Source organism: Leptosomus discolor, chromosome 2 (assembly GCF_034619465.1).
Source record: "Leptosomus discolor isolate bLepDis1 chromosome 2, bLepDis1.hap2, whole genome shotgun sequence".
NCBI classification, from domain to species: domain Eukaryota; kingdom Metazoa; phylum Chordata; class Aves; order Leptosomiformes; family Leptosomidae; genus Leptosomus; species Leptosomus discolor.
This window is the reverse complement of record NC_141392.1, coordinates 46344529-46366878: the sequence shown is the minus strand read 5'-3', so window position 1 is coordinate 46366878 and position 22350 is coordinate 46344529. Positions and strand designations below refer to the sequence as shown.

At 38.8% G+C, this 22350-nt stretch overlaps 1 protein-coding gene across 2 annotated transcripts in view; it reads right to left on the bottom strand.

Moving 5' to 3' along the window:
• GALNT2 (polypeptide N-acetylgalactosaminyltransferase 2) overlaps window positions 1-22350 on the bottom strand; it is a 99853-nt gene that overhangs the window by 36991 nt on the left and 40512 nt on the right. For both annotated transcript variants that reach the window (XM_086461014.1, XM_086461013.1), the window contains 2 exons: window positions 7741-7831; window positions 1592-1745 (listed from right to left, as the gene is read on the bottom strand). In XM_086461014.1, the coding sequence (XP_086317140.1) occupies window positions 1592-1745; window positions 7741-7831 (245 nt within the window). The remainder of the gene's footprint in view (window positions 1-1591; window positions 1746-7740; window positions 7832-22350) is intronic.

Genomic DNA, 22350 nt, shown 5'->3' with positions numbered 1-22350 from the left:
AGCCTGTCCCAATGTTTGGCCACTCTTTCAGAAAAGAAATTTTTCTTGATGTCCAATCTAAACCTCCCCTGGCACAACTTGAGGCCATTTCCTCTTGTCCTGTCTCTTGTTACTTGGGAGAAGAGACCAACACTCACCTCACTACAGCCTCCTTTCAGGTAGCTGCAGAGAGCGATAAGGTCTCCCCCCAGCCTCCCTTTCCCCAGACTAAATGACCCCAGTTCCCTCAGCTGCTCCTCATAAGACCTGCTTCTAAAAGCTGGTGGCTGAGCTTTGTTCTTGTGGGAAAAGAATGCCTGGTCTAAAAAGTTAGAATGCATTTTTTAGAGGGAAAAAAAGTGTGATGAAGAAAATTCAAAAGTCATTTTAAACTCCGCACTATATCACGGGCATCATGCTTTTCACTGCTTTCATGGCCACAAGTAAAACACCAGATTATTCTTACTTTTCCATTCAATTAATGGCAAATTATACAAGACTTGCTTTATGCTATCTACAATTCATCTGCTTAAAGGAACCTAAAGCCATGACATTATAGATGGGATTTAAAAATGACACAGTAAGTTTCTGAGTTTCTATACAAATCTCCTTTGCTATGTCATTCCTGATTAAACAGTTTTATGGAGAAAAATCAGGCACCTTCCTTTTCTCTCTCCCTCTGTTGTCTCCCCCAGCTTCTTCTGCCTACAAAACTGTACAAAATGTACACTCACCCTAACTGCAGAATGAGTTAGGCAAAGTATCTATACACAGTTGGCTCATTCTATGCTTTCAGACTATGCTTGCCTAGTTTTTAAAATCAAGTTCAACCTGCTTTTGTTATTTTTAAAGTTATGGGAGTCCTAATGAGCAACTGTTGTTTTAATATTAATCAATTCTGCTTAAACAAGGTTAGCGCAAGTCACTCAAATCCTTTTTTAAATGAAAGTCTTCTCTACCCATAAGAAAATAATACATTTTTCCTTACTCTGAAGTATACTATTTCCTCAATCTGCCCAAGCAGCCTGACATAGCAGAAGTTTTTAAGCATTGGAAGCGTAATTCTGTCCACTGTTCACCAGGCTGTGTAGAAATGGATTCCTTTAGGTCTGGAGTTGACAATCATCACATACTTAGAACAGAATCACAGAGTAACTGAGATTGGAAGGGGCCCCTGGAAATCTTTTAGTCCAAACTCCCTGCTCAAAGCAGGGCCAGCTACAGCAAGCTGTGCATGGGGCTTTGAATATCCCTAACCCTGGGGACTCCACACCCTCTCTGGGCAAGCCGCTCCACTGTTTGATCATCCTTACAGTGAGAGAGACTTACAAATGTAGAAACCAAGAAAAGCCATCAGAAACAGGAACAAAGAGAGACTGAAATGCAGCACCAGCTGGGTACAGAATACACACTGATGAAAGTCATAGAAACAGAAAAACTTGAAAAAGACCCATTGTTCTTTAACCCACTGTTTATGGATTGTGCCACAGTTTACTGTTCCTGTCATTTCAAAAAGTGGAGAGCTCCTGCTTTAGAAAAACCACCTGCTGCTCAAAAGCCATAAATACAAAAAAGTTAATTCAAGTCAAACATGACTCAGTTTGGCACTTACTGGTCATGCCTCGTGTCTGGAATGCTTCGGTCCATTCGCAGTTTGTCACTTTCTACCTGATTGAATTTATTGCGGGCATATGGATCCTGACCAGATCGCACCACGGTAGCGCCAACATAAGCATCTTGATCAAAGTCTTGCCACCGAACCTTTCCTATAGCAGAAAAACAGGAAAATATCCAGTTTAATCTTCACAATTTAAAGAACAGCATTCAGCAATCCAAACATAACTGATGAAATAGCTTGGGTTTTATTTTTGCAACAAAGTAATTAAACCTCAACAGTATTGTTAACAGTGTAACATATTAAATTCCTCTACAACACCCTGCAAATTAATTCAAAATGGAACATTTTTACAAATCTCAGTTTATACAAGTAATCACTAGACCACGCTTCATCTTGTCCATTTTGTTCGGTGGTTTTGGTTGGTTGGTTCTTGTTGGTTTTGGGGTTTTTTTTAACCTCAATTACCACAACTTCCATCTGAAAAAAAACCAAACCAAAACATCTTACACATATCCACAGGCATTAATACGGCAGATGATCTGGCTCTAAAGTTATCCAAGTAAAATTTGCGGGTTTTTTTAAGATCCAGTCCAGACTTCAAATACATTATAATTTAATTTGCTGTCTCATTACATACGTAAAAACACAGTCAGTTACAATCAAAACATTTGAGGAACAGGCCTTTCAGACAACATTATTCTCAAAAACCAGCACTTCACATCAGCAGAGCACTATGTTGCTCAACATAACTGCAACCTCCTCTACAATCAGAGCCGATTCATAGATTATCCCCTCTTTAACAAGGGCTGTGTTATTATGTGACTACCTGTGGCACTAACACAAAAAAGTAGATTAGCAACCAGCCACCAGGAATGAAATTTTTAGACTTTTACCATCCTTCAGGTGTAAAACATTGGTATGATATTTACCAAAGGTCTTAAAACTATAAATTCTTACCTGTGGTTGAATATATACTTTTCTGCTATTGACAGCCAAACCTATACTACCTACAGAAAATTTATACCACCTTTAATGCAAAATCAGAGCTTCTAACATAATATAGACATTCTTGTTTTAACATAGATGTGTATGAGAATGTCCTGCAAGCATGTTGTGGTGAACCCAGCATGCTGTTGGCATACAAAAAAATACAAAGCAAAAGCTGACTTTCGCGGTTGCTGTTTATTACAGAGAAGAGGGTTTAATATTAATTGTTTTCATAATTAACAAACAAAGTTTTTGAAGTACTTTCAATTAAGTTCAGTAAGTAGCAGGTTTCAGAGATGTCACTCCATTCAAGCTCAGCTTTTAGAGAAGTAATATAACTCAGGCATATCCTAAACTAAGCTGATACACATAGAGGGAATACTACTCTAACAGCTATTAACATGAGTCAGAGGTTGCTCAGATGTTTCAAGGCTTGCTTTTGCTCCGTCTCTCAATGTACACAGCAAGGAAACTAAGACAGACCTCATTTACAGCTTTCTGTCCATAAGCCATGCCCCAATTATGGTGCATTAACTCCTGCTAGAAGAGTCTGATATTGAAAGAACACTTTCCATCATTAAACAAAATAATTGTTTGTTGTTTAACGAGACAAATACCACCAACTTAATTAAAAAGTCTCTATAATCTCAGGATCATCTAAGGAGCTCATCTACAACAGCAGCTTGGCCGCAAGGTCTGATTTGGTTACCAGACAGTAGCGGAGGTTGTAAAGCAAAATATCAAGGCTGGGAGGGAAGGTGGTTTTGGGTTGGTTGGTTTGTTTTTAAGAAACTTCCAACATAGAAACTTCCAACATCCAAGTCACAGAGTAAGAGAAAAGTGCCCATACTTTTGGATTACTCGTTTAAGAGCTAGCCAGTTAATACTAAACAATTATTTTCACATCTGAATTACCATCCTAAACATGCACGCGTGCACACGCACACACAGAAGCCAGAGCTAGAGAGTTAAACAAAAACAGACCACAGAACATTAAATAGACACTTGGTGAAGCAGCCCAGAGGGGAAACTACAGGAACAACTGGAGGGAGAAATACAGATTTTCAACTTCCATTACTGAAATAACTCGTCTACAAAGGAAACTTCCCAGCTGTTGTTGGTAGCCCACAGACTGCCAAGAGTTTTTCTTAGCCTTTCAAGTTAGTTCTTTGAAGTATTTCCAGGAACTTTGAAAACAAGTTTATACCTCATCCAGCTACCACACTACAAATAACCCAATATAGAGTTATTTACAAAAACTACACCAAATCTCACTTGCAAAAAAACTATACAGAATGCAAAAGTGGCTTGATTCAGGAAACTGGAAGAAACGACATCATCTCCCCATATAACTCTTTCCCTTAGCATTTCCCAAGGCTTTTGCAACCTCCTTGGTACCTAAATTATATTATCAACCTTCCTTTTAATTTATAATATAGCTTTAATCTGGAACATATGTTGAATATTTTCTAAAATACAGGACTTATGTCACTGCTCTTCTGGTCTAAAAATAAAAATGTTCGTGCATTTTACAAAATATAATCTACACTTAAAATGCATTTATATAGGACTTTCAACTTTCAAACGTCCCAAATTCCAATGGATTTTAATGCTATGACTGCTTCAGGACTGCCACCCCCATCCACTCCTCCAGTTGCCTTCCATCCAGTTGAAAGAGTAGCTAAAACAGAAGTAGTCACAAGGGCATCACATCAGTGATAAGGATGATGTTGTTGCAAGCATTCTTCTTAAACAGGTTGTGCTCCTTATGAACTACAAGCAGCAACATGGGCTGCCCACATGGTTACAAGTGCTAAGGGCTCAAGTTAACTGCTGGAAAACAAAAGGCTGATCCAAAGTTAAGTATACTGTCCAGCCTTACTTTTGCTGAAAGGCTTGCCTTTCTGACACTTTAGCAACTATATTTTGAAGTTAGAAGTGGTTTAATAAACCTTTTCCATAGGTACCGTTTCTGTTATATGCTTCCCCAGGGTACACAAATAGGAGCACATTTGCTTTAATTTCTTCTGGGAAGTTAGCTGAATCTGTATTTTCCTGAGTTCAACGACTTTGCCAGGTGGAATGAGTATCAGAAAACACAGCTACATTATTTCAAACTTAAATTAAGCAAGTTTGTGACTTCAAATTCAAGCAAATGTGTGTTTACCTGCATTGAGACCTAACATGTCAGTAAATTAATCTTTTAAACTCAACAGTAAATGAACTGCAGACTTTGCTACCACAGTCAAATAGAGGCCAAAAAAAAAAAAAAAAATCACTGAACTGACTAAGACCCAGGGAGCAGGGTATGCTGCAGAGCTAAACTTGGTTTTGACAAGAAGTGCTTATTTTATAGACTGTTCTAAGCCTGAGAAGCTAAGTAGAAACAAGAAAAAGGTGAAACTCAGTGAAGCTGCTGTTAGGTGTTTCCTAACTCTGAAGTCTTGGAGAGGTCAATCAACAAAAATAGTGAAATTCACTCCACTAGCTGATTTTAAATAGGAAGCACATTTTTATGTTTTTGATCTGCAGTAAGTAGCATTATTTAAAAAAATAGTGCTAGTTTGGTACATTTTATTCCATTCCCGTTTCCATCCAAATAAAGCTGGATATAAATAATTTAAAATGTAGCATCTAACATTTTCTAAGTCCAGAAAGCATAGAGTAAATTTGAAAAGAAAGAAAGAAGACTATAGGGCTATATTTAGTGAAAAGCAGTGACAGCCTACAGAATATAAGAACAAGTGAATTTGGCTTCAGGAGCCAGGAAGGAGGCAAAGCCTGGCTCCAGCTCCAGCAGAAGGCCCTGTCAACCGTGTGCAATATGAATCAGATCTATTAGGGAAAGTCAGATAACAATAAGAGCAGCTTGAAGTGAGATAGAAGAGAAGAAAAAAGCACAGCAGATAAATCTGCACACAACCAATTGGCAGGCAAAGAGTAAGCCTAGATAGATACAAAATCCCCTAAATAGCTTGCACTCCCTCTCTCTGAGTCAATACAGCTTAAAAGCAGTACGACACTCAGTATGATTATTTTGACTTAGAGGCATTAAGAGATTCCAGATCTTCACTAACCAAGAAAAAGAGCTGCTTGAGTAACTGCTGAAACTCCTATCATTACAGAGAACTGGTTATACAGTTTTGCTTCAGTTATCCATGCAGACAACTCAGAGTCAGCCTTTCTAACTACAAGAGCTAACACGCTTTTTTCACAAAACAGGAAATAGACTTTCGCAGCGTATAAAAAAAGTCACCAAATGTCAAAGGATACATACACTCTGAAGCTAAAAAAACCCCAACAGTTTAATCTTTATATAAAGCCATTTTAAAGATAAAGATAATAAGCAATTCCTTAATCACAAGAAGTTCTAAAAGATTCTACTCTGCATAATGCTGAAACCTAAACTACAGGTCTCCTAACCTCAGTGGCAAAGCAAGAAAGTTTTGAACCAAAGCTTACCCAAAATTTCATCATTTTGCTTTAGAACAGCGCAAAGAATCTGCAGAAATATGAATTTCAAGCTTCATTGCTATAAGGATTGAAAAGTTTGCCTACATGAATTGAAAATAATCAAAGTGGTGATTTAGGAGTGCATAATTCTGTCTGTGTAGCCTTTGATGTCTGCTTCTAGCCTCCCGTACTACTTTGCAGCAACGATTCTCCTGCCTGTTAAATCAAGCCGTAAGAGATTACTAATCAACAGATGAAATGACCTGCTGTACTTTACAACTGATTTCACTTCTAGCTTCAACTCTTCCATCTTGACATCTCTCCCTTTCAAGCTGTGACACTTCCCACTTTTTTAATACTCAGATGGCTACTTACGGCCACTGGGAAAGGACAGTCTTAGAGGACATGCATAGGGTTCAGCCCAGAATATATAAACATTCAAAAAGCAGAAATAAGAATAGTAGCTGGAAGGTGCAAAATCGGCTGACCTATAATCCCAATAACAGTATTTGCAGAGAGTTCTGTTAAGGGGAAAAAAAAAAATACTAAATCGAAATGATCTGCCAGAAACCAAGTTAAATAAGCCAGGCTCTTCAACTTTTTAGGATTTATTTTCCAATTCATACACGAAGTGAAGGTTTTTCCAAAAAAGCATACATACATAATCAGAGTCTTGTTTCTCCTCTCCTGAGAACAGCTAAGACAAGGTAGGCCAAATGCCACAGGAAGAAAAGCCATGAATGTCAAACAGCTTATACTGTACCATGAGCCTAAGACTGTAATACAAAAATCATACCTCCCATGTTACTGGGGATGGAAGTTTCCAGCTGCTAAAAGGAAAGATTACCTTGCATAGTTCTTTCTTCAAGACCTCAAAGTATTTGAAATGTTTGGCTAAGACAAATTTGTCTGCCAACCATTAGGATTAATAGCTTCATTACATGTTTTACTCTTCTATTTGCTCAGAAGTTGTCCCCCTCATATGATAAACTTTTCTAATACAGTGTAAAATATTCAAATCCATATTACTATTTCTGTATTCCTTAGTACATCAATTCTAGCTATATATTAAACCTCACTGATGTGAAACAGTTAGGCAGCAAACGAATTTTATGGAAGCAGCCATATGAAATGAAGATTCCTTAACACTTAAATTTCCTAGCCCATTCTCAAGGCATAAGGCCATTTCACTCAAAACAAAAATCATGTTGCTCTGTTTGCCAGCACGTGAAAAATACTAAGCAAGTATGAGAAAAATAAGGTACACCATCAGCACATTCAGGAAAATCTGCCACATCAAAAGCTAGACAAGACTAAAAAGAGTATGAACCTTGGCTGAATCTTCAGTCAGAAGCACAGTCCCAAAGCAACTTGTCTGTTGCCGGTCAGCATTATCCACCAAAAGAAATGGACTACTTTTGTACCAGAGGCTTTTACAGCACTGCAAACCTATTGCAGGACAATACAAACATACTAGCAGAGAGTCACATTCTCTATGGTTTTAAACCCAAAGGAGCAAAGAGGCAAGTAAGATTTAAGGAAGCTGAAGCTTTAAGAACAGAGAAGTACCTACTGCTAAAATAATCCTAGCACTTCCAAACTACAAAGAATGATTAGAATCAGAGCAACTGCTGTGGTTTATGGCTTTCAAGGATAAGTGTTTTATGGCTATGGATCTTTCATAACAAACATTACTGCAATACCTGGAGGTAGCGTCTCCACACTTTGTGCTTTGTCCTCCCCATCATTGCCACGCACGTCTTTCCTTTTGGGGTCGATATCATTTGGGTCCTCCTGAAAGAAGTACATAATCTTTAAAATAATCTCCTTAATTGATTTAATTTTGTGGTTTTAAAGCAAACAGCAATAACTAAGTTTTGTGCATTTTAAACTCGTGGAGTGGTCCAAGAGAGCTAACTTTGGATTTTAAGAGAAAGGATGATTATTTCCTTCATTATTTGAAAAACATAAAAAACAGAACAAAAGTTTAAGACAGGCTTTTGCATTTAATCTATGCAGCAATTCTTATTTGAAAAAAAAAAAATTTAGGAAGGAAATTTATTAGGCAAGATGGAATTTTTTTTTTTTTTTTTTTTTTTTACATTAAATCAGTAATACTCAACGAGCAATGCAGGCAAAAAGATTAAACAAAACCTGATGAATGCCCTACTCTAGCAAGGAACAGTCCAAAAAGGAAAGTTATCTGACAAAGACAGATTATGTAGCGGTTATATCCAGAGTGGCAGCCTTACTGTTGCAAGAAAAACTTCCAAACTGAGTTATTTTCATGTCTTCATTTCAGTGGAGCTTATTCTGGGCTTCACAAGCAACTCTGCTGGATTTGTGATTAATATTGACAACATCCATTAAGGGGGGGGGGGGGGGCGGGGGGGGCGGCGGAAGTTTCATCTCCCCCCTCCTCCGATTTCCAACATTTATTCTGAATCTGTAAATCTCATTTTCCTTTCAACAGAAAAAAACCCACATTCTTGTATATTCATTACCACAAAAATACAAGATGTCAAGCTGGAACTATCCCATTATGCATTTGGAAGAAGCAGAGAAGAGGGTAACTTTTTTTTTTTAAAAAAAAGATAATTAGCAACTGTATTCTGATTTGCACAGTACACTCAGCCAACTGATTTAAGTGCCATCAGCTTCTGTTGTCCCTGCACACTCACCAAAGGAAATTCTGTTTCCTTTTCTACACCTTCACTGAAGGAGTCCCAATTACAATACCAGGTTTATTTGCACAACCCTGCTAAAGACAACACCTTCACTGCATCACGTCAGAAGCTACAATACTATGCCTATACTAATCAGTAAGTGCACCTAAAAACATCACCAGGCACTGAAGCTAAGCAGTGCAGAACAGTTCGTATCTCTTCCAGGAGTCTGTCAGTCTCCAGAACAAGGTGATGGTGTACAAACCGCATACTGTAAACTGCCTCTGCCATCCCAGCTCCTAAGCCACAGCTGGGAATCCTTTGGGTAGAACAGTAAGTAGTTGGAACAGGCCAAACTTACTTTGGGGAACATTTCAACCACAAATTATACCATTTCAGCATGTCCCCAGGCATGTCTGAATTTGCCAATGGAAATTCAGCTTAAGTGTCTACATTAAGTAGGCACTAATATGTGGAAATATGTTGAAAAAAGGCATCTGATTTCTAAGATACTAAAATGCAAAACTGAATACTGGTGCTTTTTTATTACTGTCAATCATTTTTAGACAAAAACAGCCATACAAATACTGATTCAGTTAAAAATTAAATGCTACAAACACATGGTTTTCATAGCATGCATCAAGGATACCAGAAAGAAGCAATTTGTCCAGGTGCTTATATAACATTTCACCATGTTGGTACATGGTTTGGGCCACTAGACCTTGTGGAGGTCAATAAATTTGCTTAAAGAAAGATATAAGGCAACAACAACAAAACAACACACACAAAAACCCAAAACAAAAAACCACTCCCAAACCCAAACGACATATTTCAAGAAAATTATTATGGCTCATACTGGCGAGGGAAATTATCTGTTGCTGTACTAAGTCCCACCAGCACACTGAAACAGAACCTTTCCATGGTTCTAGAAAGTTGTACTTCAAGAGCTATTTGGCTTTGTGCACCACTTTAAAGACTGCAACATTACTGAAACACTTAATAGGTGCAAGTATCAAATGTAGCCAGAAGAAAAATCTTCCCAATAAGAATGTAAAGTTTTGCAAAATTCCATGAAGCTCTTCACTATCCCAAATTACTATAACGAGTCTAAAAAAAATACCTACATAAGTTGAAAAAACAAAAGCAAAACATCCATAAAGCAATCAAAAAGTTGCAGGAATTTCTCCTGTAATTAAACAGAAACTAGTGAGTGCTTCCTTATTCTCTCCCTCTCTTCCCCTTTAAAGCCTTTAGGGGAAAACTACCTTCTAGTTGAGGAGCATATGTCATTAAGCATAATCATTTATCAAGTTCTTTCACTTAGGGTTTTGTTGTTCTTGTGGTTTTGTTTTGTTTTGTGGGTGGTTTTTTTTTTTTTAATAAACAAACTACAAAAGGCAAAGTTAGGTTTGGAGATCTTACAGCTAAATCACAGAATGGTTTGGGTTGGAAGGAACCTTAAAGATCACCTAGTTCCAACCCCCCTGCCATGGGCAGGGACACCTTCCACCAGACCAGGTTGCTCAAAGCCCCATCCAACCCGGCCTTGAACACTGCCAGGAAGGGGGCAGCCACACCTTCTCTGGCCAACCTCTGCCAGTGTCTCACCACCCTCACAGTGAAGAATTTCTTCCTAATACCTAATCTAAATCTACTCTCTTTCAGTTCAAAACCATTACCCCTTGTCCTATCACCACACTCCCTGATAGAGATTCTCCCCAGCTTTCCTGCAGGCTCCTTTTAAGTACTGGAAGGCCGCTGTAAGGTCTCCCCAGAGCCTTCTCTTCTCCAGGCTGAACAACCCCAACTCTCTCAGACTGTCCTCATAGGGGAGGTGCTCCAGCCCCCAATCTCTTTGTGGCCCTCCTCTGGACCTGCTCGAGCAGATCCATGTCTGTCTTGTGCTGGGGGCCCCAGAGCTGGATGCAGCACTGCTGGTGGGGTCTCACCAGAGCGGAGCAGAGGGGCAGAATCCCCTCCTTCGACCTGCTGGCCGCGCTTCTTTTGATACAGCCCAGGATGCAGTTGGCTCTCTGGGCTGTGAGCGCACATCGCTGGCTCATATTCAGTTTTTCATCCACAAGCACCCCCAAGTTCTTTTCCACAGGGCTGCTCTCGATCCACTCATCGCCCAGCCTGTACCTGTGCTTGAAATTGCCCGACCCAGGTGTCGGACCTTGCCCTTGGCCTTGTTGAACTTCATGAGGTTTGCATAGGCCCACCTCTCCAGCCTGTCAAGGTCCCTCTAGATGGCCTCCCGTCCCTCCAGCATGTCATCGCCAAACTGGCTGGGGGGGCACTCGATCCCACTGTCCATGTTGCTGACAAAGATGTTAAATAGCATCAGTCCCAATACTGGCCCCTGGGGAACACCATTTTGAATTCTTACAAATTTGAGGCTTCTAGGAAATTACTTGGGTACAGCCTTCAGACATTTTGAGGTGAGCCAGGCTATCAGGATGAAAGTTCCCATCACAGATTGTTAGATGTTCAACTTTCCTCCTAGGACTCCCTGTAAAACAGTAGTGATGGGACAGTATGGGATATTAACCCTGAACCTTTGCACCTTAGATTAGGGTTTTGTGGTGTTTTTCTTTTCCAAAAGCAGTTTATTTTAATTATTTTCAAAGTAGACTAGTCAGCTGAAACTGGTGTGCTGTTGTAAGCACTAACTGTCACCCAATAAAGCATTTGGAAAGTACATGCGGGAAATCCATGCCTTTTGTAGGCAAACAATACGTTACATTCTTTAGGGAGAACTCAAGTGCACAAAAGGAGAAAAAAGCAGCCATTAAAGCCATAGACATAAATTCAGCCAGTTTCTTTACATCTCTGACTGTAAATTGCTTCAGCATGTTAATCTGGTGCAATATGCAAATCAATCACACAGTCAAACGATATTCCTATGTTGTCGTCATCACAGGACAGAGTTGCTTTTTTCAGCTTGCTTGGAGTGAAACAAAATCCCAACTTCTAATGTGATCTTAAAAAGCTGCTTGCATTTCATGAGTAATCTTCTTGGTAGAAGATAACAATGCTTGCACTGACAAAAGTTATTCATACAAAAGCTAAGCTTAAGGCAAGATTGAAAGCAACTGAAACCATTTAATAGAAGGCACAGCTCTAATCATGAGAGCACAAGAGGGAGATTTAATGAATAAAATTTAAGAAGAAAAGGCTAATGCCTTTTTCTATATTAAAATACTACTAATACTATTAGTACTTAATGCTTTAAAATACTATTTTCCTGACATACTAAAAAGCTGACAATACCAGGCTACAACCTAAATATGCAAAAGCTGTAAATACATCTAGACAAGTAGCTTGAGCTTATTAGAAAATAAAAAGGTAGCTGGCCAACTAGCAGAGACACTAACCAAACATTAGATGCATGTGGAACATCGCTGAAGTAAAACATTTGTGGTCATTATTCATGCAGTTATTTTGTTAGGCCAGGGCAAATATAGCAACATCAAAATAAGTACAGAACAGCTATAACGCATGTGTTGCAGGGATTTGGCATCCATTAATTTTACACAGCATGTCACAACTTCCCATTAATTCCTGATTCAGTACCAGATGACATGTGAAGAAACGAAATTGCAACCTTTTGACTCCATTCAGTGGGAAATCTTACAACAGTATTGTATTAATATTTTAGATGTACCAAATAAGCCTAAATTAAATGTAAAAATCAATTATTTAAATACCTTTGCTACTCCAAAAGCTCAGAAGTTAGGGTGAAGTACATTTACTTACCAATTTGTTAAAACATTCCTTACAAACCATAACTACAATTGATTATGGTTAAACTCAATAAATGGGGGTGGGGGAATGGTGTTCGTAAGGGGTTTTTTTAGGCTGATTAATCACCAAAGTTCAGCAAGTTTTTCTTTCAGGATACAGTATATTCTTACACCTCAGAAAGCCTACATCAGTTTACAAACCTTGCTATTACCACTTTTTTTTCCTGCTTAGCTCACCACTCCATTAAGACTACCCCGTAGACTGAATTTGAGATGTGACAGATGCAATATGAAACTCCAGTTTTGAGAACTAGACTCAAAAAAAATTGTTTCATGAAATGATTAGTTACACATTTGCAGCTGCTCTGACTGGTACAGGGAAACAGAGGATGAGGTAGTACAAATGCAAAGCAAGATTCAAACACATTTTTACAGCATTTCTACACATCTACAACAAGACATGATCATATTCAACATGAAATTTAAGACTAGTGCCATTTGAGTGTAGAAAACTGTAGTTATACACAGACATACATTAGTGCATAATTTCACTACCATTACTTAGATCTTCCAGACCACTTACCTCTCTGATTTTGGTGTATTTGTTTGCATTGGATACTATATTCCTTAGAAGTGTTGCAAAGCAATTAATGTTTTGTCAATTGTTATTTCACTTGGCACCCAAAAAAGATATTACACTGATCCAAGTCCCTGGGTATTGCTCCTATATAAAAAAACCACTTAAAACCACTACTGTTTTTCCTATTTCTGTCTTCAAACATTTTTTCTTTTAATTAAGTTTCCAGTATCACGAATTTGACATTTAACTGCTATGTATTAGATCTCATTATAGCAGAGATTTCTGTCCTACACTGGCTTCCTATCAACAAGAGAACAACTTACCAACACATAACATCACTAGATATATTAAGATATCACACGCCTTACAAGTGGCAAGTCAACACAGACTTCAGCAAAGCTCCTCTGGCTGAAAACATCTTAAGTGAGAGCTGAGTGTGTCTCCAATACCAGCCATCCCTCTCACAAACAATCCAGATGCTGAACCACCTGCAACATCTGGGCACAGGAGGTAGCTGGGAGCTATGACTGCACCACACGCTACCTGGACAGCTGTTCAATGTCTCTTCCACAGAATCAGCAGCAAACCAGATGAAAAGATCTCACAGGCTAACACACAGCCACTATCCAAGGACCAAAGCCACCCAGCTATTCCAGACACACATCAAACCAACTGCTTTGCTCACCACCACGTACCAGCACAACTTTTCACAGAAGTTCACACAGAATACAGAGTGGGGAATTACACAGAATAAAACAAAGTTCTACTTGCCTTGGTAGTGTACACTCAGAGAGAATAATTGAGACATGTGTCTTCATGGGACAAAATATATGCTAAGGCTCAATATCTGTTTTGGTTCTTGCTTTTAAGACATTGGCCAAGGGACAACTGCGGACAGATTTTCTTCTACTGATGATTTTCAAAGAGGAAACTGAATACTGGCAGTATCTTCAGAAAGCATCATTGGATCCAGCTGGCCTAATACAAGGCTTCACTGCATCATGCAGTACAGATGAATTAAATCTGTTGATTTTGGAAGGGGTGCTGTCGCTGCAGACCACACTCCTCTCAGCACTTCATATACTTCTGTTCTGATCACATACTTAGGGCCAGATACACAGAAGCACTTTGATGCTACCTAGAGCAGCACTTGGCACTGCAACATTTTAATGCCTGCTGCAATTCAGATCCCTAAACCAAGCATGAAGGCAACTTACAGAGCATAGTTATCTAAGAAAAGACTCCATGCTGAGCAGAGCGAGACAGCTGCTTAAGCCACAGACACAGCCAAAGCCCGATCTTCTGTGCTATGCTGGCACTTAATATTTGCCTCTTCCCCCGCCCCAAATTCAGTTTACAATCTTCTAATTAGACATCATATTAGATCTTTACAGAACAGCTAAGCAGGCTCTGAAGTGCCAGTTCCTCCTAACCCAGGAGAACCTTCAGCAGAGGACAGTCCAGCATGTTGCTTTGCTCTCTGACCCAACATTCACTCGCTGCCTTCCAAGAGGTCTTCAGAAACAAGGCTCCAAGTCTGTCTTGCTGTAGTAAATGAATCCAGCTTTCCTACATGCAAGCACTCTAGCAATTTAATGTAATTACATTACATGACACCCATGTCTTCCCTTGTCAGCAAAAATGTTTTGTATGGAACTGAGATAAAGCATGCTCTGAAGATCCTTGGAACCCTGCTTCCTACAGGCAAGACGAGCAAGAAATATCCCGTAAACAAATGCTGACTTCCTTTGATTGCCAACTTGCTTAGCATTAGTAAAACACACATTTCCAAGTACACCAAGAAGAAAAGCATAAACAGAAATAACACTGAAAACATACATACTTTGCAATATTTGATTACCACTGTTAGATGTAATGTCTGAAATTATAACAGCAAAGGTGATTTAATTTTCATTCTTATTCCTTTACTCAGTTTAAGGAAATTGCTGCTAAAGGTACGCTACTTTCATATGTTTGAATATTCAAAACAAAAATAGAAGCTTCCAGCAGGGGGGAACAAACACACACACACAGCCCTCATGCATACAAGGCAGCAATTTTCAACTCTCAAAAAAGAGGAAAAAGTAATCAAGATTACACTTTGATGGCTCTATATATAGGAAATACGTTTAGATATATTCTCCACTAATATATTCAGAATGTTTTGAAAATGCCAATTACTAGAAGCTGTAGTCTCCAGACAAAATTAAATGCCTTAGTGCCCTATCCTCTTTGTAAATTTTACCTTTACTTAGGGCAAAGTACATATTTTAGAGCTTACAGGCACTATTTGGAGTGCCAAAACATCTATAAAATCTATATCATCTATTTTATAAACCCAGAATGAATTAGACAAAAATAATGCTTTATCTGAAGTTTCTGGTACTCGTGTACACATATTCTGAAGAAGGTCTGATATAGCTTTGCAGCAGCAGACTTATTTGTGTAACAAATGGGATCAACTGCAAGTTCTGGTTCAACTTCATTTAAGATTTCCAGGCCAAATAAACTTATTCAACTGACAAGAGCCAATGAGCAACAGCAACTCCCAGGTAGGGCAGGTAGGGCTATTCAGGCAGTAAGCTTTTAAGTATAGGTAAGCTGTTAAATATGAAGATTTGCATTTTGGTATATTTTAGGAAACTATTTAAAATTTGAAGATAATCTAAGAGTATGACTTATCCCCCAAATCCCCATATTGGTTCAATATACACTGGGCTAATTGATTAGCCTGCAAATGCTACACAGTTTTAGAATATATTTCAATATTTCAAAACAAATGATAAATTCTTCTGTGAGTATCTGACATCTTAAAACATGATCCTAAAGGTATAAAAAACCCCACAATGCTCTTACAGCTCCATTCAGGTGAGAATTCTTTCCATCCAGTTCCAGGCCATCTCTAATAAACCATGTTCCCTTTTGCCTAGATATTTCATGCACTTTAGTAATAAGCGTCTAAACTAAGTGGTCAATCTTATCACCCAGCAAAAACGCAGGAAACTAGATGTTACTTTTCTTACAAAATTGGCAAGCTAGTATACCTCCAGAAAGAGAAAACAAAAAACCCCACAAAACCCACAAACCCAAAAAACTACAACACACCCTTTGTTTTCTTCAGCTGTACAGTGGAAAAAAAAAGCTGAAGTATCAGACTGAAAGGACAGCCAAGACAGTCACTCAGATAAAGCACAGGTGTGTAAGAACACATCTTCTTGCCAGAGGCTACTTCTAATGACACCAGCTAACCCAAGTCTACCACGCCTAGAGAAGCCCTACCAACCAAGCAGAAATCTCCAGAGAGGCTACCACAGACAGAAGCAGGATCCACTGTGAAGTGCCCAAGGACCAGAAAGCAAAACCGAATCTCACTCTGACTCGTGGGAGAGACTGTCACCTCTCCACAGACACAGCAGAAGCGAGGGGAAAGTCTCATACGCCAGAAAGAACATGGATGTAACGGAAACACTGCAGAGGAGCCATTAAAAGGCTTTGCTGTTTTTTTCTAAAACTACTCAATCCTCATGACTCACGAAGCTGCGTAAATGTATAAGGGTGGATGGCAGGAGGTGGAAGAAATAAAGAGGAGGAGAAAAATTTAAGGGTACTGGGACTGATGGAAGGGTAAACTCTCAAGTGCACCAGTAACTTTGAAAGCAAGAAATAACCATCTCTAAGGCTGGCAGCAGGGAGTCAGAAACAGTATCCAGTATTTCCTGTTAAATTTACCATGTCTCAAAAAAAAAATAAATCTCACTTCTCTGCACTACCTGCCACAGACTATGAAAATAAAGCATCACAAAACATTTGCAATGATTATTTAAATTCAAGATAACATCTAAGTCTATTATCGCTCAGTTTTAGTTCCCAAAAGGAAAGATTGATGGAGACAAAGTAAGACGCTTCTTTCAATAGTTAATTTGTGGGGGTTTCAAAATAATGTTTAAAACAGCCTGCTATTCTGAAGTTATTGTCAGTGCAGACACATAGTTCCAGTATTTACACAGTAAGTGCACACTCAGCAGCAATGGTGTTTACATTGCTCTTTTAGTTGTGCTAGATTGGGAAAAAATCCAAGAATAAATTAGTCATAAATCATCATCAATCAGAAGGAGCTGAGTGATCTGATCTGTTACACATATGCCAGGAAAAAAACCTTCAACGTAAAAAAAGAAGAGTCAGGAAGACATCACAAAAGTTTCCCATTTGCGACTTGCTAAAAGCATCCTATTGGTAGGTCCATCTCCAGGGAGCATTTTGTCATCATGTCTCATATGGGTTAAAAAGTGTTTTGAGGTACATAATGCCAGCAGCATTAATTTTAGCATGCCTATGCCATACTTACTGCTTTTCCCACACTTCACAATGTTTACAAAGAATATTTTAAATTTTTGTGTTTGGTTGTTTTAATTGATCAGTTTCTGGAATGGGACAAGGTAGAAAAGGTAGCTACAGGTCACAAAAAAGTAGGGCATGTCTTGATGCACAAACAGTATCTGCTCACTGTGCTCCTTTCAAAGTCCATAGCTCTGGTATGAGAGTTGCTGTGCGTATTCATTTTCTCACTTGAGCTCTAAGATGTGAAAACTGAACATTCAAGTAGCTTAATACAAGTACACAGGCTCCAGATCTGATATATACAGTGGGCACGTTAGTCATTCAAAAAGTTAATGAGATTAGACTAAACCCCTGTTTAACAATCCCAGTTAACTGGGGATTGTTACAGCAGATGAACGATCCCATGGAACAACTAGTCCAGCAAGAGGAAACCAGAAGGACATTATAACTGTAAACTGCTGCAATGCTTTGCACAGTGAGCATGTAGCTTCTGCCACTCACCCTGACAAATCAGCTGCTGCTGAGAGGGGCTGTTCAGACTTCACCATGTCTCCTCCTGAGCTCCTGGACTGTCCCCACTTCTCCCCTTACAGACACTGGTGAGGCAGTTCAGATGATTCGATTCATTCAGCCAACTTGACAGTGAACTGGGGTGGGACATGGATGTATTATTTCACCGGTTGGGCTTTTTTTAAACCACACGAACAACCACCAAATTATCTGAGGTATTTGATGCAAGGGAAGCAGCAGCCAGAGTAGCAGGAAAAATAGGGGTGCTCCCATTACAAGCGAAGGATTACACGTTTAGTTACAACATCAAACCACCCATCACTCAAAACCACTACATATTTTCGTGCTTGAAAGGAGGTAATTACTCCAACAAATGCTCAGGCATGATTTAATGCCATTTCTTGTTAATTCTACAGTATCAGAAGTGTCTGATGAATTAGCCTGCATTTCAAAGTCCTGTCCCTAATCCTCTTTAAATTCAACTCATCACTGCTTGCTCTTGGCTCTAAGACTGACTGTCTAAAGAAGAAGAAAAAAGCAGCTTTTGCACAGGAGAGGGAAAAAAAGCACAGAAAGCGAAGGGTGTGGTGCTTTGTTACTATTTGTAATAATATTTACACACATAAAGTCTTATATTTTCTGGAAGTCCAGGAAATTTGAGTTGTATAATTGAAAGAAAAGTGAAGGATTAAGTAAGCAGAACTCAACTTGAAATGTATGCACCCAAAACCTTAAGTATACTGAATAAATAACTGGGTATTTCCAATTCTCTGTCTATATACTTCTGAAGGAAGCAGTAGGCAATCCCTCAGCCACAATACAAGAACCAGCTGGGGAAGAAGGAAGAATGGAAGAGAAACTCCCATGCCTTTGCACACATCTTAAAGCACCAAGAGCAGAAAGGGAAAGCTATCAGAAGTAAACCCTTTTCAGCTTAATTTGTTTTATAAATATTTAAACCTGCAAATATAAGTGAGATCAAAAGGATATATATTTATCAGAAAATCAATACATGTAAAGGCAAAACTGCTGTGGCAGTCACATGCGCAGCTTGTGAGTAAAGGGAACAAGGTGACTATTACACAAAACACAGAAACAGGCTCCAACAGAGCTATCTTGGATAAGGGGGAAAAAAAATATGCATTTAATAGGTTGAGTGATTTGCTGGATGAGATCTGCAGGGTTATGATGCAATGAGGCAACACAACATTACACCACATTTTCTCAGCCCTAACAGAAGGCTATCGAAGGCATAAGGAAACTGAAGATAGGTTGAGACAAGGCAATTGAAAGTTGCTTGGATCTTTTCTGTAGTATGCAAAAGCATTCCTTTCCTCTCCAAGAAAAAAAAAAAAAAACAAAAACAAAACAGGAAAACAAAAAGATTGACTTAAAATCTTTATGTTTTTAAAAAGGGGAAATGGTTAATCTTCAGATTCAGAAACCGAGCCACTGAAAAACAAGGGAACTCTTTCCTTCTACCTCTTTCAAGGAGGACATCTTCAAACACAAGCAGAAGGAATAAGTCCCAGAAGTCTGAAAAATTACTTAGTAACTCCTCTAATTTAATAACCTTATGACAAGCTTGCATTTGACAGATGACTTCTGCCTTCAATAACTCTCTGCATATTTTCCCTTCCATCCCAGCATTAGAATTTACGGTCAAGCCTCTGCAGCTCTGGGCACAGTACATATAGTATCCCTATTTAGCATCAGTGTTTAACTGCAGAATCTTATTTTTAAAAAAAAAATTAAAATTGTCCACAGCAAGTGTAAAGTTTTAGTACAGTCCAAAAATTCTCAGAGTAAATGATATCTATTAACACATACAAACATAAAAGGCTCCGTGGTACGAAATTCAGAGAAAATTGCCAATAACAGGTGCTAGTTTTGCCAGACCTAGGCAGCATCGTTCATCTGAAATACTCTGGACTACTAAATCAAAGCTCAATCCCATAATGAAAAGAATGCCTATCACAAAACAGACAAGAAGCATGAAAGGCAGACCTCTGCATCAGGAGGAAGAAATACTAATCCCTACACAGATAAGTGACACCTCTACTTCCTTCAAATTCTTTCTGCCAAATTTTAGTACTAAGATTTGTATCTGAAGTAGGCAATGCAGATCTTTGTATCTCTGCTCAACACAGAACAAAACTATACAATATTATATCTCTGAAAGACACCATTCTGTAATAAGGCACCAACTGGGGAAAAAAAGCTTGCTTTTTTGTCTAAGGTTAACACACAAACTAATGCTATTACAGGACACGAATGTCAGACCACTCTATTAGTAAAGTTTCAACCACCCACAGACTCACAGCTTCAAGGCAGGAAATCAGGCATTTCACCTTGCTGCTATACATACTTTGTCTGTACTTTCTGGAAAAAGTACATTCCTTCAAGTTGGGATCCTGTTCTTCTGAGCAAAGGCAGATAGTGAGGCGCAGAGAGGCACAGCAGCTTTATGCAGCTAAATTTTGTATCAAGTGTATAAATGGAGCCCTTTAGACATGATTTAGGTCCCATGTGCAAAACTTTCACAGTTTCCACTGTATAGCAGATAAATGTATGAGACCTGGAAGAACAGCTGCGAGATAAAGCTAAAACACAAAACTGTTCATAGGAAAACAAGTTTCTCAGGACTGAACGGAATACGTTTAAAAAGGACTAGGCAACTTACTGAAGCATCCCAGGAATTCTGCACACTTGCAAGCAGCAAGCTGGAAGGCTGTTTCACACACACAGGCACACTGCAAGTAATCTCACTCTAAAAACAGGTGGAAAACCTCCTCCTGGATGTTAAGGCCTAGGAAGAAGAGGATGGGGGCTAAAGCCTGCTCAATGCATGGCCAATTCATCTGCAGTCCCTCAGAGAGGTGACCAACTGTGTATCCTTCACAGAGATCCCACACAACCTCCACAAAGAGCCCTTACAGAGACTAATCTAAGACAGGGACAGCCAGAACTAGAGGCTGATCCAAGCACAACTAGGTGCAGTGCAGAAAGCTTTTGTGATGCTCTCAAACCTACCAATAAGTCTTGGAATTTAACAACTCAGAAGACTCCAACAGGAAAGATGACTAACTCAGACTTCACTTTAAGGCTGCCTAACTCAAACTATTACAAACTTCTCAAAGTCAAAATTTAAACCCTTCTGGAGGATTTTATGAGCTATCATTTTCTAGAATTCATTAGCTCAAGCAATGTTTTTTTACTACCAGCTTGGAAATGTAATATTAGTTTTAATGTTGGAAAATGCCAAAAGATGAGGTAAAAAGCATCATCTGTTTTGGAAGTCATGAATGGTCTATAGAAGCTTAAGAGCAAAACGCCACTCCTATCATCTACTGTTTCCACAACATGTACTATCCCACTATTTTCAACAGTGAGCGCTCTGCCTCCTCTCACTAGATAATGCCCATATACTGACATTTAAGTCAGAAGTCATCTCAAAGCAAGAAAATAAAAAAAGGATTTGAGGAAAAAGACTCCTTAAGTTTATGTGCATGCATATATATGCACACACAAAAAATATACACACACGAATATACACAGAGAGAAGTACCTTTCCACAGTAGTGGCCAGAAGGGAACTCAATTGCAGACTTACTTGCTGGTAGAAAAATGGGGGGAGGCACAGGTTAGGAGACCAAGCACCTTTTCAAAAGCACGACAGAAATACTACTAAGTCATTTGAGCTACCACTAGAAGACAGTGGGGGGAAAAATTAATTGCTCTCTAGAAGGTAAGAGAAGAGTTGAAATCCTGATCACAGCACAACAGCGAATAACAAAATTATAAGATACATTACCCAAAAGAAGAAAAATCTAAGGAGAAGCAACAAGATTTCACAAAAACTAAGGGGGGGGAAGTCATATCAACTGTCTTGAACCCAAGCCACAGCAGCATTCTCAAGTTTAGCTGGTAGAATAAAACGGTGTGTTTAGCTTCTTGAACAATACATTGTCACATGGACTAGAAAAGTCCTTAAAGATGAGAGAGTAAGGACCGCATGATACTCAGGAAAGACAGTGTGTGACTACACAATAGATGGCAGCTCCAAATCACAAATTAGCTCTAGTAAGAATATGGTTATCAGTTTGATGCTTGTACTGACCATCAGGCTTCATATTGAGAAATATCACTGCACTACTGAGAATACTTTAATTCCTCTACATGAACTTCGTAATTAATTTGTTGGTGGTCAATCAAGCAAGATATAGTCAGGTAATGCAGTAAGTATCTAACACTACAAATCATTTTTAAAAAATAGGACAACTCATGATCATATAAAGAGTTTATGTTTCATTAACAGAATATTACTTCTTATTTCTCATCATTTTTCATTTCATTTTCTTTAACACTCAAAACAGCAGCAGAACAGACAGAATGAAACAGTTGATGTGGTAGGAAAGAAGTGAGGATTATTTTAGTATTCGCTACTCCACAAAATACTCAGCAAAAAAAAAAA